The 13,192-nt window shown below is 45.0% G+C and overlaps 1 protein-coding gene across 19 annotated transcripts in view; it reads right to left on the bottom strand.

Annotated features, from left to right (window-relative positions):
• Positions 1-13,192, bottom strand: part of HERC1 (HECT and RLD domain containing E3 ubiquitin protein ligase family member 1) — a 111,393-nt gene that overhangs the window by 2,143 nt on the left and 96,058 nt on the right. For 13 of the 19 annotated variants that reach the window (XM_081887524.1, XM_081887536.1, XM_081887528.1 and 10 more), the window contains 14 exons: positions 12,983-13,121; positions 12,188-12,369; positions 11,196-11,351; positions 10,338-10,460; positions 8,639-8,741; positions 7,219-7,388; positions 6,533-6,671; positions 5,973-6,142; positions 4,998-5,188; positions 4,564-4,729; positions 3,209-3,285; positions 2,055-2,307; positions 1,636-1,788; positions 300-605 (listed from right to left, as the gene is read on the bottom strand). In XM_081887524.1, coding sequence (XP_081743650.1) covers positions 300-605; positions 1,636-1,788; positions 2,055-2,307; positions 3,209-3,285; positions 4,564-4,729; positions 4,998-5,188; positions 5,973-6,142; positions 6,533-6,671; positions 7,219-7,388; positions 8,639-8,741; positions 10,338-10,460; positions 11,196-11,351; positions 12,188-12,369; positions 12,983-13,121 — 2,328 coding nt within the window. The remainder of the gene's footprint in view (positions 1-299; positions 606-1,635; positions 1,789-2,054; positions 2,308-3,208; positions 3,286-4,563; positions 4,730-4,997; positions 5,189-5,972; positions 6,143-6,532; positions 6,672-7,218; positions 7,389-8,638; positions 8,742-10,337; positions 10,461-11,195; positions 11,352-12,187; positions 12,370-12,982; positions 13,122-13,192) is intronic. The other 6 variants (XM_081887540.1, XM_081887526.1, XM_081887527.1 and 3 more) reach the window with 1 other exon arrangement.

Below are 13,192 nucleotides of genomic sequence, written 5' to 3'. Positions count from 1 at the left end.
CCAGCAGCCGCAGTCAGTATGGCCAGTAGCTAGGGGTGATGGAGACAGACAACATCCAAAGGACCGCAGGTTCCCTGACCCTGATCTAAAGGAAGTTCTTCATCCACTCTCCTGCACAGGCATTGTCAGTTCAAGATTAGCATTTACATAAACATTCTAAGTCAGTTGAGCCAGATCTAGTAGGCTACCTTCATTTTCAATATTACGTGTTCAAAAGTTTCAGTGTCTAGTGATTACTAGCTTTCGGTTGCCAGACTAAGACAGGACAGCAATAAAGAGGAGGAAAAGTGGGACCTTACCCGGTCGACCTTCATTATTTGGAAACGCTGAGAGATATCCGCTGTGTTAGCTGGCAGGCGAGATCTTCCTGACACAAACCTCATGAAAAGGACACGCTCCTCATTCGAAAACTCTTCCAGGGTGTGCCAGAACCACTGTACCAGCTGGTGCTGCTCATCAACCTCCCTGTACCGTACAACCTTCTTCAGAACTTCCACAGAAATTTCTGGCATTCCGCAGACCATCTGCTCCAACTGCTTAGCAGTCAGAAGAGAAAGCAAGGGGACCGGGACGATCCACGACATCCCTTCTCGCACTGCAGCCACCTGCAGCCCAGAGAGATGGATTTCAGTAGCGGCACACAGATCTCTACTTTGCAACTACACAATCTGAAGTACAGTCAGTGAAAACACATTTTGGGATGGGTAGCTGGTAGATCATATAACTAAAATACATCTTCAAAAAGGGAATGCTAGGCCAGAAATGGTATGACCTTGTGTGTAACTACAGCAGTGTTGTTAAAAGCTGCACCTCCCCCCTTTTGCTGTTCTAGCTTTTGGGGTTTTTTTGTATCTATTTTAGATCTTTTTGTGCTGTGTGCAAATTGTTCAGTTTGGTTGTCTATTTCTTGATATTTATTTGTTTATGACTTCTGTTGTAGCTAAGTATTTCAAGTTGTAAGCTGCCTTGAGCATGGTTTGAACCGTGTAAATTTGGCATATAAATAAAATTATATATGTACGTATGTACTACTTGAGAAAAACAGGAACACTAGATTCATTGTCAATGATCAAGTGATATTCCAAAAAAGGATATGCATTGAGTTCCGCATGTGTTTGTTAAGAAGCAGGTTTTATGGAGTACTTCCCTAAGAGAGAACTATATTCTTGCAATCGTAGACTAAAAACACTTTTGGTTGGCTCAAGTAATGTTAATGAAGTAGCTTAGTGTGTTGTTGTTGTTGTTGTTGTTCTTGTTGTTGTTAATTTCATATAGTCTGCTTTTGAGCTTCAAAGAGCTGACTGACAGGAAGAACTAGTCTTGATGTGGAACTTAAGAGCTTGCATACTCCAGCAGCACAGATTGGACTAACTGTGAGGTATCTTGCTAAATCTCTTTCTCCACTCTACTGTATCAATTGAAAATATTTTTCAAAACTATCTTCCGGATGCATCCAGGTGAGAGCCTATTTGACTATAAACTTTCAGAGGGCAAACCACTGGACCCCTGGATGCAGCAAAGTGACAACACAAAAGTCTTCATAATAGAAAGCAGTCACAAAATTAGGGAAAATTTTAAATTATAAACAGCTATTGAAATAAATGAAAATCTTATAAATACATCTGAGATTCTCACCTGCCGGTCAATTTCATGGAGTCTGTACTCGATGGCCCTTTCCACGTACTCCTTTCGGTTTGAAAAAGTAAGTGGGATACTGTTCCCACCAGGGATTATGGGAACCATTTTTCCATCAGCACTCTGGCCAACAAATGAATCTAAAGGAATCATCTAATTGGAAAGAACAACACTTTTAACACTGGAGTTGTGGCCAACCTTGCAAAAAGTCCATATTTATCATTTCACTACTACGCATGGACTGATTTCTACCTTAGCTTAGATTCCAACTATGCATTCTTTTTACTTCTCATTCTACAAGTGCCCCCAATCTAAGTATATGACTTTCAACTCCAGGGCCATGATCTTGCATGGCAGCATCTAGCATGCTGACTTCAGGAGGTGGAAACAGGTGGACAGAGGCTTACTGCTTATCTTACCTCATGGAAATTCTCTTCCGTAATCCCACTGTCTTCAATGTGAAGAATGCTGTTGAGGGTTTGCACATAGAGAAGATCCACCTCCTCCAAGTCCTCCAGAGTGAGTGGGATACAGCACAATTGCTTCCAGACCATGGGAGCCAAGTGAAGATCTAAAGGCTTCTTGGTACGAATGGCCACACCCATCAGAATGCCCAGGAACTTGAACTGCATCAGATGTTCATCTGAGCAGGCAGAAGGGTTGAAGAGGAACCTTGAAAAGATACAAGGCACAGGAGTGATGTCAATACACAGGCTTCACTAGAATGGGTACCCAAAGAGTCAGGATCCGAGAGTGTATCACAGGACTCAAGGGACTATGCATCACTTAAGTGCTGTTTTGTGCCCAGAAATAAATACAACACCTGCTTGCCCACCAACTCAAATCCTTGAGGCTGTCATGGGCCAATCTGGTGGGGAATCTTATACTCCAAACACAAACTTGTTCAAATTATTTTTGAAGCTATTTGTGGCATATGCCCTGAAATCTGGCACAAAATAATATGAATAACCATTTTTAAGATGCTAAAGTTGACGTAAGTTTATCTTATTTTCAATATTTTTATGCCATTCCATAAACACAAGATCACAGTGTCCTTTGATTCTGCCATGTTGAGCTTATCATGTGACTGCCTCAATAAGTGGGGGCAATTTACTGCATTATGTTCTATGAATAAGGGTTAGTTTTGTTTAAGACAACCCAGTCTCTTCTGGTTCAGTGTTGGAGTAATTTTCATGCAAACACCTTTTAAAGTGTTTAAATGAACTTTTATCCCAACAGCATACATAGCTGCTTTGCATGCCATGGGTTTGATTTACAAGCTGCTGTATAGTTCAGAGTCTGGGTTCGCTGACAGTGGGTTGCAAATATATCACTAGAGGGCAGCTGCAGATCCAACTCAGGCAATTAAGTTCAGAATCCTGATTGCAATTAGCTGGCCTTCATCCAGTTGTCTACCTTTTACAGTCCAGAGCCAACATCCAACATTTTACTCCCCTTAATACCTAGGTGATTTTACTAAAATCACAGGGACTTCCCTCACTCATTTCAACAGGGCCTGCCTTGAATTCAGAGACCAGCAGCCTTTTAAAGAAGAGAACACCTTGCCACTTACCGATCTCTGTTGTAGCCGACTTCAGCTGTTGCGTTTGGGGAAGGAATTAGGAGGTCTACCACACCAGTTTCAAGTTCCTTATGAATTAAGAAAGAGGGACGGAGAGAGAGAGAGAGCATTTAAGGCATTATCAAATCTGCCCAAGCATATAAAAGTATATGTTTCCATACTAGCTACAAGAAAAAGGGCCTTTGTAGACCTCACACACAAAAAATTAGTGGTGATTTGATTTAGAGAAACTCAGACTCAGTGCTTCCAGATTAAATCATGGAACAGACTTCATTTTCATTAAAAAATATTATAAAACTCTAATTCCATGCTAATGTATGGCATGCTGTAACTATGGAGCAGTAATAGCAGGTAACTAAGGTCCACAATAGACAGGGTCAGCACAAAGTATTTTGCTGGCTGGGAAAACGCTTGCTGCACCCACAGGCCACCATAATTTACAAGGAGCAAAACACAACAAGGAAGTTCTCATGGATGTGAGCCAGAGCTGCAGAAGCACACTTCTCTCTTGGGGTGGGGCCATGTGGTCTCCCCAAGTAAGATCTCTCTGTGTTTCTCTTTGCTGCCTTTAACAATATTGATTCTTCTGTAGGAGTATTGGATCCCACACAGTGTTGGTGCACCCCACCTGACCTTTTTAAAACCTCATTCTAACTACGTTGAGATTGGGTTTAAAATCCTTTTAAAAATCATTGGCCTGCCCCCTTTCAGGGACAGATCTGGGGGGGTGGCCCCCAAAGGGGCCCTGAGCTAATCAGCCTGTTCCAGGGAGCAACAGGGCAGAACTGGGAATCTGTGCATAGCCCTGTTGAACAGTCACCCAATTTCTGGTAAACAAACAAGGCAGGGAGCCTCTATATGCAAATGGCCAGTTGCAGAGATTATGGAGTTTCCAGAAACACCTTATTTGAATAAGTGCAGGTGTCCCTGGTTATGAGGAGGGCAGATCCCACCGAGAAGCAAGCCATACCTGCCCCCTCGTGGGGATGCCACAGAGTGGCATACAAGAACATGGGAGACACATTGCTGCTACCTGACTGGCCAACATTATCTCAGCCTGGCTGCTTTCAGTCCCATGGAAGGTCCTCTTATCATAGACTGCCACACTTTTCATTAGATCTATAAAGCTATATAAAACTACCGATTTGTTAACCTGCAAAATACCCTCACTTCAGAATCCTGCTGTAAGTAAAAAATATCACCTTCCAACCCAACAAACCCATTTCCATTCCAAAACAGGGTGGCATTTAATTCAGAATTTTCATCAGGCCAAGGACACATGCGCAGGAGATAAGATTTTGAGGAAGAAACTGAAACCATTTAAAGCTATATTGAAAATCAAATACCTGGCACATTTCAGTAATTGTGTCATCGAAGACACCGCCTGCATCATCAGCACCTTCCCCCACTAATTTCACTTTCCAGGCACGAGAGGGCAGGCGAAGGTCCGATGCATTCAGCTTCACAACTTGCCTTGCGATTTGAACAAAAATAGGCTTACATTTCCGACCTCTGTGGGGGGAAAAAATCTGTTAACTTCAACCAAACTTGCTTGGAGGAAAACAAACTACAAGCACTGATTCAGATATGAGGCTAAGCTAAACCATGACTTTGCTTGGGGTTGTGTAGCAGCAGGACCAGAGGGGAGAGCAGTAGCTGCCATCTTTGCTCTGGGCACCCACACGTTTGCCCAGTTGCACTAAGCCATGGTTTTGCATAGTGTTCCATGCTGACTGGGTCCCTCCTACAACACCAGAAAGAAAGAAAAATGCAGCCTGACCTTGTTGAGATCCTTTTGACGGTTATCTGTGGCCCATAGTTTTTCCCCTGAACCATGGTTTTTCCAATGGAGCGGACCATAGGGAGGGTGTAAACTCTCGGTGCAAGTAACGGCCTCAGTTGTCCTTGAACAATCCCCCATGTCCCAGCATTGTAATGGGATGTGCTGTTCTGTAAGAAAAGGAGGACCGCCTGCTTGAGGTCAACAGGCTCTCCAGCCCCAGTGCTTGCTTCCTTCCCTCCCTCAGAGCAGCGGACTGGGCTGGAGTCCCTGCTGCTCCTGAAAGAGACACCACTGTAGGAGCCACACACAGCAAACACCCCCTTCACAATACTGGCAAACCAAACAGCAAGTTGCAGGAAGGGGCTCCCCCCCCCCCCAGCTTAGCCCCTTAACTCAGCCGGCAGCCAGTTTTCCTCTATGGAGTATGAGGCAAAGTGCTTCTTGGACTGGGCAGACCAGCCTCTCTGGACAAGAATCCTGAGGGTGGAGGGGCTGAATTGCACTTGACTTCTCTCTCTCCCACCTTCCATTGTAATTATGGTGACCTCCTTAGAAACGTTGCGTAGGTGTAATTTATTTCCAAGCCTCACTTTCCATTTATATATTTAAGCAAAAATATTTAAAGATATTGACACTTGAAGACTTGGCTTTGACACCAAAGGGTACAATCCACAGAAGGCTTGCCTATATGAGCTTTCATGATGTGAGCTGAGGTTGTGCAAGAGACAACACAACTGTGCACGAGACAACACAACTGTGCACCTCCACAGCCCCCAATCACACAAGCAGAGCTTGCAAGCTGCCCAATGGATTAGCTCGTTCTTTTAGGGAGGTGTGAGTGGGATGAGTAGCTGCTAAAAAGATTACTACACACAAGAGATTATGAACCAGTGTAACTAAGGTTGTATTGGAGTGAGATTTTATAAGCTTAAGAATACACCTGTGACAAGGTTATAAATTACGGAACTTTACCTGGTTATTGGGACTGAGATTCAGCAACCTCCATGAGGAGTACATGAGGTCTGAGAAATGGTACAGCAGCCTCAGTCTTGCCCTCACGGTGTGGATGCTCACTTCCTTCAGCGCCCCATACTGAGGCGGGATGGCATCTGGCAAGCCAAGCTGCAAAGGCACTGAGACACCTGCCATCGGAATTAAGAGAAGGGAAGAGTGTGATCCTGCAGCCTCAAAACCCTTGTGCATATACAACCATTTCTGACAGACCTGTAATGCCAACAAAATGGCACTGGTGGATCTTCAAAGGGAAAAGGACAACAAAGTACATGAAAGCACTTTTTTGTCAAAATATGACACAATATTATTGCTCATAAATCATATTGGTTGTGTAAATTACCACTAATTGGTGCTATCCCATCCTGCTCCTCTGTCAGCATCAAAAGTCTCAAGGACAGAAGAATCAGGACTCATGTAAATATTGCTTTGCCCCCCCCCCTGGGATTGGCACTGCAGGGAAACGGCCAATACAGTCCTTGGCTGTCAGGTTCACTCCCCGCCTCAGCACCCTTCTTTACCTGGAGCTCGTGGTGGAACAGGTGGAGCTGTCCATGCGGCACTGTGGCATCGCCCTGCTGAAATCTGCCGGATGCTCTTCCCTTGCAAGAAGGTAATCAGCGTTGGCTCCCGGATGTGGTTGGTATGGCCCAGTCCAAGCTAGAAACCAGGAAGAGATTTGGAGAGAAGGAGGACTTATGTAACCCTCTAATGCATGCAGAAGAGCTGTCAAATACACAACTGGAGTTCTGGACTGGGAGCAGGTGGACAGGGAGATGCTACATTCAAATAAATGGGTCTCCTGGTTCAGGCATTAGATTGTGTGTTTGGTGAAAGGTGGAGGAAGCAAAGGCTCATATACCTGGGACCATTCCTTAATCTCACCATGCAGAAAGGTTTTGGGAATAAAGTAGGGACAGTAATCTAAAATGAAAGAATGTTTAACTGAACATAGACTGTTTTGTGCGCATTCAATTGGTGTGTGACTGCTGGTACATGAGCCGTTTGGGGCCTCAAAAGGGGGAGGAATGGGGCAGCGGTGGAACGGCACTGGAGCAGGCTTAGGCGTGCTCCACCAATGCACACAATGACCCAGAACACAACCCCTGTGCAAATAGGGAGTTGCCTGTATTTTGATCTTTTCATTCAAATGGCAGAAAAGGCAAACTTTTGGTGGTCAAAATTAGACTCTTCTCCTTCCACTGACCTGCCCTTCCGAGTTGCTTCCCCAGGCGTAGACGTCCCCAGAGGCAGAGAGAGCGAGAGTGTGTTCTGCTCCAACAGCGACATCTTCAATGAAGACTCCTGACAAAGCTGGAACTTGCTGTGGACGGTTGTGGTTGCGGGCTCTCCCTTCTGGCAAGCCGATCAGCCGGTCTGGAACAGTACAAAATCTGGTCAGGTGTCACAGGAAACAAGAGGGACTTCAAAGGGCAAAAGCAGAGAGAACTGTGGGCCTCTGGTCAGATCTAGCCTGGAGAGTTTTTCAATCCCAGTCTGCGGCCTCTCCTCAACCCCACTATCCTTGCCCTGCCTCCCCCAAGTTTCTCCTGTCTCAGTGCAACTTCCACATCTGACCACCACCAGAGAAAGAGAGAAGAGAGAGGAACAACAAGCAAGCTTGAAAGCAAATAAAGCTGATCACAGAATCCCCAGCAGCAGTGTCCCTCAGAAAGATGCTTTAGCCACCAAACTCTGAGGTTTGGACTCCAAACTGGTACATGCATCCTTGCCTCCTAGTCTTCTCCATGCTGTTTGATCAGGACTGGCCCTGCCATTAGGCAGAGTAAGACCACAGCCTCAAGCAATAGACGTCAAGGAGGCAGCAGCCCCCATAATCAGCCCTGGCTCCCCCCAGCTAACCTTCTCTGAGCCCCCTCAGCCAGCCTGCTGCCCTCAGGTACAATGAAGGAGGATATCCCATTCCCTGTTGATGTCCGAGTGCCAGTGTGTATGTGGGATTCTGTATGTGGGGTGGGGGTAGGTCATATTGCCATTTCCCTCTGGCAGCAAAAAGGAGCACATGGCCTTTTTATGCGGGGGGGGGGGGTAGGGAGAGGAGGAATGAATCTTTGTGTGTTTGTGCATATACTGATGGAGGGAATAGGTGATAGAAACAGTGTGGGGTGACTCTGACCCTGTCCATCACCTGCACGCTGCTGCCACCCATGAGAGAGCTAGATTGCAGGGCAGGTCCTTTGCTCCTATCTTGAAAAAGCAGTGTGTGACACTGGCAGAACAAATGCCTTTTGTGATCCAATATGCACGTGCGGTAAGTGTCTCCAAAGCGACTGCAAATCCCACCCCAATTTGTGCTCAGATGATGTCCAGAAGAATTTTCTGAATGCTTTATCATTAAGCGAGCCAGTTTAACACACAACACATTGTTTAATTTTGAGGCTAAAATCCATTTAAGAAGTTTTGACAATCACTTTCTTACAATGGCATAACATCTCTTTCCAGGCAGACCACCCTGTGACTTGTAAGCCCTGTGATCCTTGGATGAAGGGCAGTACAATCAATCAATCAATCAATCAATCAATCAATCAGTGATGGGCTATGGGAGGATGGGTGCTCTGAAGTGCATGGAAAGTTTGCAGTATTGAGTAAGTGCCAACTAAGCTTACCTTGGCCAAATGTATAGACATGCCCGTCTTTCGTCAATGCAACTGAAAACTGGGTCCCACAGGCAACCTTTTTTATTCCAATTCCACAAAGAATATCTACTTTCTATGAAAAAAGATTAAAAGGTAAATTACTGCCATACTTTAATAACAGATCCACAGTGAAAAAACAAAACAGAAACCAGACAAACAGACAGTACTTCTCAAACAGAAATTTGATTTATTACAATATTTATATAACACCTTTCAGGGCACACTGCAATTCAATCTCAATTCATTTTAAAATTCCAGCATCATACAAGTATATCCTTCTGCCCAATGGAAACAGAACTGCTTTGCATGCAAAAGCGATTATGTTGCATTATCCTAATCTCAAAACTACTAAAACAAAAGCTGAATGCTAAAAGACAGAGGTATTATGTGCACCAAGGTCTGGAGACCCTGTTCTGGACAAGGCTGCACTCCCCTGAAATGAACAGGGCTCCCCCTGCTCTAGCTTGTGAGTACCGCTCCCTCAGAGGTGCATCTAGCATCTTCACTGTATAACTTCCAATGGATGCTTTTATGTGGACCTTTGATACCTTTGATATGTGTTTTCAGGATCCATTCACCCTGTTCCTGTGACTAGTATATTTTAATTGTTTTAAATACTGAATTCTAAATTGTTGCAACTCACCCTGGAACCTGCCAGAGAAGGGTGGGTAATAAATTTAATAACAATATAGCTTCAGTATTTGTTTTTGTTTGCATGTTTAATCTGGGATGCATACACATGATTTGCAGGACTCTGCAATGGCAGACCGAGGTCTCAGATACTGAACTTGATTTTATGGTTCTGGGGTAAGAATTAATGGATGTTGCAGATATAAACTACTGTTAACCAACACTGTGCAGATTAATTTATCACTACCCGTGGGACGCGGGTGGCGCTGTGGGTAAAACCTCAGTGCCTAGGACTTGCCGATCGTCAGGTCGGCGGTTTGAATCCCCGCAGCGGGGTGCGCTCCCGTTACTCGGTCCCAGCACCTGCCAACCTAGCAGTTCGAAAGCACCCCCGGGTGCAAGTAGATAAATAGGGACCGCTTACTAGCGGGAAGGTAAACGGCGTTTCTGTGTGCTGCGCTGGCTCGCCAGATGCAGCTTGTCACGCTGGCCATGTGACCCAGAAGTGTCTGCGGACAGCGCTGGCCCCCGGCCTCTTAAGTGAGATGGGCGCACAACTCTAGAGTCTTTCTGTGTGCTGCGCTGGCTCGCCAGATGCAGCTTGTCACGCTGGCCATGTGACCCAGAAGTGTCTGCGGACAGCGCTGGCCCCCGGCCTCTTAAGTGAGATGGGCGCACAACCCTAGAGTCGGACACGACTGGCCGGTACGGGCAGGAGTACCTTTACCTTACCTTTTTACCCCAAATGCATTTTAACTGTGTACTTGTGTTTGTTAAATTAACTGTCAACTAAATGAGTTTTCTTTGGAAGCAAGCCCTGTTACATTCAGCGGATTGACTTCTGGGTCAACATACAGAAGCTCAGATATTAGCCAGGGTTACTCATTTGAACGTCCCACTTTGAGATCCAAGGCAGGTAAATGCCAATCAACAAGTTCTATTGCTATAACAAAAAGACATACAGAAAGAAAAGTACTGGTGTATATTCAGAACATGCTTTTAGAGATATTATGGGAGAAATTACACAGAGGATGCTAACCTGTGGTGAGGATTTTGCAGTTGAGTTTCCCAAGCCCAGCTTCCCGTAGTCACCATCACCGAAAGCCCAAACCATTGAGCCATCTGTGGACACTACTATGGTGTGGTTTAGCCCACAGGCAACCTAGTATTGAAGAGTTAAACTTGTAATTAGGTTTCTACTGAAAAACAAAAACAAGAAGTCTCGACTAACAGCTGCTTTGGGAAGAGGTTTTAGGAATATCACTGCAGCAGGTTCTTCCCCAGCCTGCTTTCAGCAGGAGTAGCAATGACGCCACAGCCAGGGCCACTGGGGAGAATGAGCTGCAGCAGGCACCAAAGTGAGGACGTGGGAGGGCCTCCGTTCGACATCAATGGCCTAACTATGCCACAAGACATCAGGCGCATAAGGCCTACCCCCAGGATGGTAGAGAGGGCTGCCTCAAAAGCTCCAGGGCAGTTGCTCTGCAACCTAGTCACTCTGTAAACAGCAGCATTTTAAAAAGGCTAGGCAAATGCTGAAGCTGCTGACCCTACAGATATTGGAATCCTCAGAGCAGCTAAGTATCTCAACCAAGACACACCAACATTCCTTCAGGGAGTGCTGGTGGCCATATTCTGATTTCAAAGCACCTTGTACACAAAGGTGGAGGTAGAAATGTGAGCTACTACACGTGTAGAGGTTTTTTTTTGGGGGGGGGCTAGTAGTGGGTTGTTGCTGCCTGTACACATGCTTTGAACTACCTAACATTAAAATATGAGAACATGGTTGGGCAGGAATTTCCTCCTTCAAATTCCAGCCTGTAAAGTAGAAGCGCCTGTGGGACTGTGACGCAATCTGAGAGTGCAGTTATACACATGAATGCAAATCAAGCCTGACCTCTCCTATCTGATAGCCTTCTAGTGCTGTCACTCTTTCAGGAAGCTTCTTGTTGGATGTGTTTCCTAATCCAAGTCGGCCGTAATCCCCATTTCCAAAGGTAAACAGTTTGCCATCTGCAGTCACCACAGCTGAATGCTTGAAGCCACAGGACATCTAGGGGACAAGGGAGGGGAGAGTGAATCAGAAGATCTTATGGTGAATGTCCTTTTTATTTATGAATATATCCAGAAATATTTAGAAACAGAGTCTGCAACAGTATACAAATATGTTATTTCCAACAGAACACATGGCCTCAGGGCTTCAAGAAAAGGAAGGTGATGGATTTGTAGCCTTCACCCAAGGCACTCATGTCTTTAGCTGTAAAGCCTTTTCTCAGATTTAGAAAACGTCTTCTCTACTTACTGACTCAAACCTTTGGAGAATGTATCTTATGGATACATTTCTCAATTCCAGGACTGCATTTTAACTTTTGGCCCATCTGTTATAGTTTTTTGGGGGGTGAGAGGCAGTAGATCATTGGCATGGGACCTGCATAAGGTGGCTTATGAACATATTGGAACAAAGTGGTTTCCACTCTCAGCAAGTGTGGGCTCAGGTTCTACATGCAGATATTCTGCCTTACTACAATGTAGCAGGCTTGATGTATGCTTGATGTTTAGGCACGATTGCCATGTTCTGACATAATCACATGGTGCATTTCTCTGTCCCAGCCCACTTATTGGCTGCCACCAACATGAAAACAGTAAGGGGACACAGAAGGAAAGAATTGCTGAGAGAAGATTGAGAAGTGGAGTGCAGCTTTCGGTTGGCAGCCTGTGGCAGGGATAACACACCTAGTTTTATCCCAACCAGGTAAAAGGAAAACTTGACTCATTACCCAATGGTCCTGAATTCAGATTAAAGACTCCATTAATGCCTAAAAGAGCAATTGAGTCGATGCGACATCTAATCTACTTTAAAACTAGGGAGAAATAACTGTTGCCTCAAACCTGCACCACTTCTTCTCCTTGCAAAGCCTCTATTTGTCTGGGTCGGCGCTGCCGGTCACTGTTTCCGTGGCCCAGCTTGCCATAATCTCCATCCCCCCAGCTGAAGACTTCACCACTCTCTGTCAAAGCCATGGAATGCCCATCAGATCCGCAAGATGTCACCAGCTGGGTCACAACAAAACCTACAGTACAAGAAGGAAAAAAGTGTCAGAATTATCCCAAAGCATTCGCAGCTTGTTGAGCCAAATGACCAAATAAGGCACAGCAGCATTCAGCAACCTGGTGCCCTTCTGATGTTTTGCACCGCAACTCCTATCAGCCAAATGACCGCAACTTCTATCAGCCCCAGCTAGGCCTGTGAGCCTATTCGCGTCCCCCCCCCAGCCCATTTTCCCTATTGTATAACATTAGGGGACTACCACCTAATGTTGAAAAAGTGCATGAAAAGTGCTTTGAGGACCTAAGAAAATGATTATTATTTCAGCATTATACATAGTTTTACTTGATCTGTTGCTTTGGGAAGAGATTTTAGAAATACCAGCAATTAGGCTTTGTAAGGTATCCCAACAACAAGCAAAACAAAACTGATTTGTCAAATTTGTGAAACTGACAAAAAGTGCTCAATGATTTTTGTTAAAATAAACCTACAAATCATGCCAGGACATATTGCTGCCTATTAAGCCCCCAAAATGAAATGCTGGTGTCCCAACGAAAAGTGAAACCATCTCAGTCTCATCAAATTAGTGAATAATGGGTTATGTCCCACATTCAGTGGCTATATTTTTTCCTACTCACCTTGCAATGCCGAAATAACAGTGAGGACGTGAAGATCATCTGAGTTCCCTTGTCCCAGCCGACCATAACTTCCTTCTCCACAAGCCAAGACTGTTCCATTAGCTTGAATCACAAACGTACAGTTCTGGCCACAAATGACCTAATGCAATTAAGGAAAATGGAAAATACATAATTAAAACAAAAACAAAAACAAAAAGATCCCATCCACCA

This window comes from Podarcis melisellensis, assembly GCF_964234715.1.
Source record: "Podarcis melisellensis genome assembly, chromosome: 14".
Lineage (NCBI taxonomy): Eukaryota > Metazoa > Chordata > Lepidosauria > Squamata > Lacertidae > Podarcis > Podarcis melisellensis.
The sequence above is the reverse complement of the archived record's forward strand: the minus strand, read 5'-3'. Positions and strand labels throughout refer to the sequence as shown.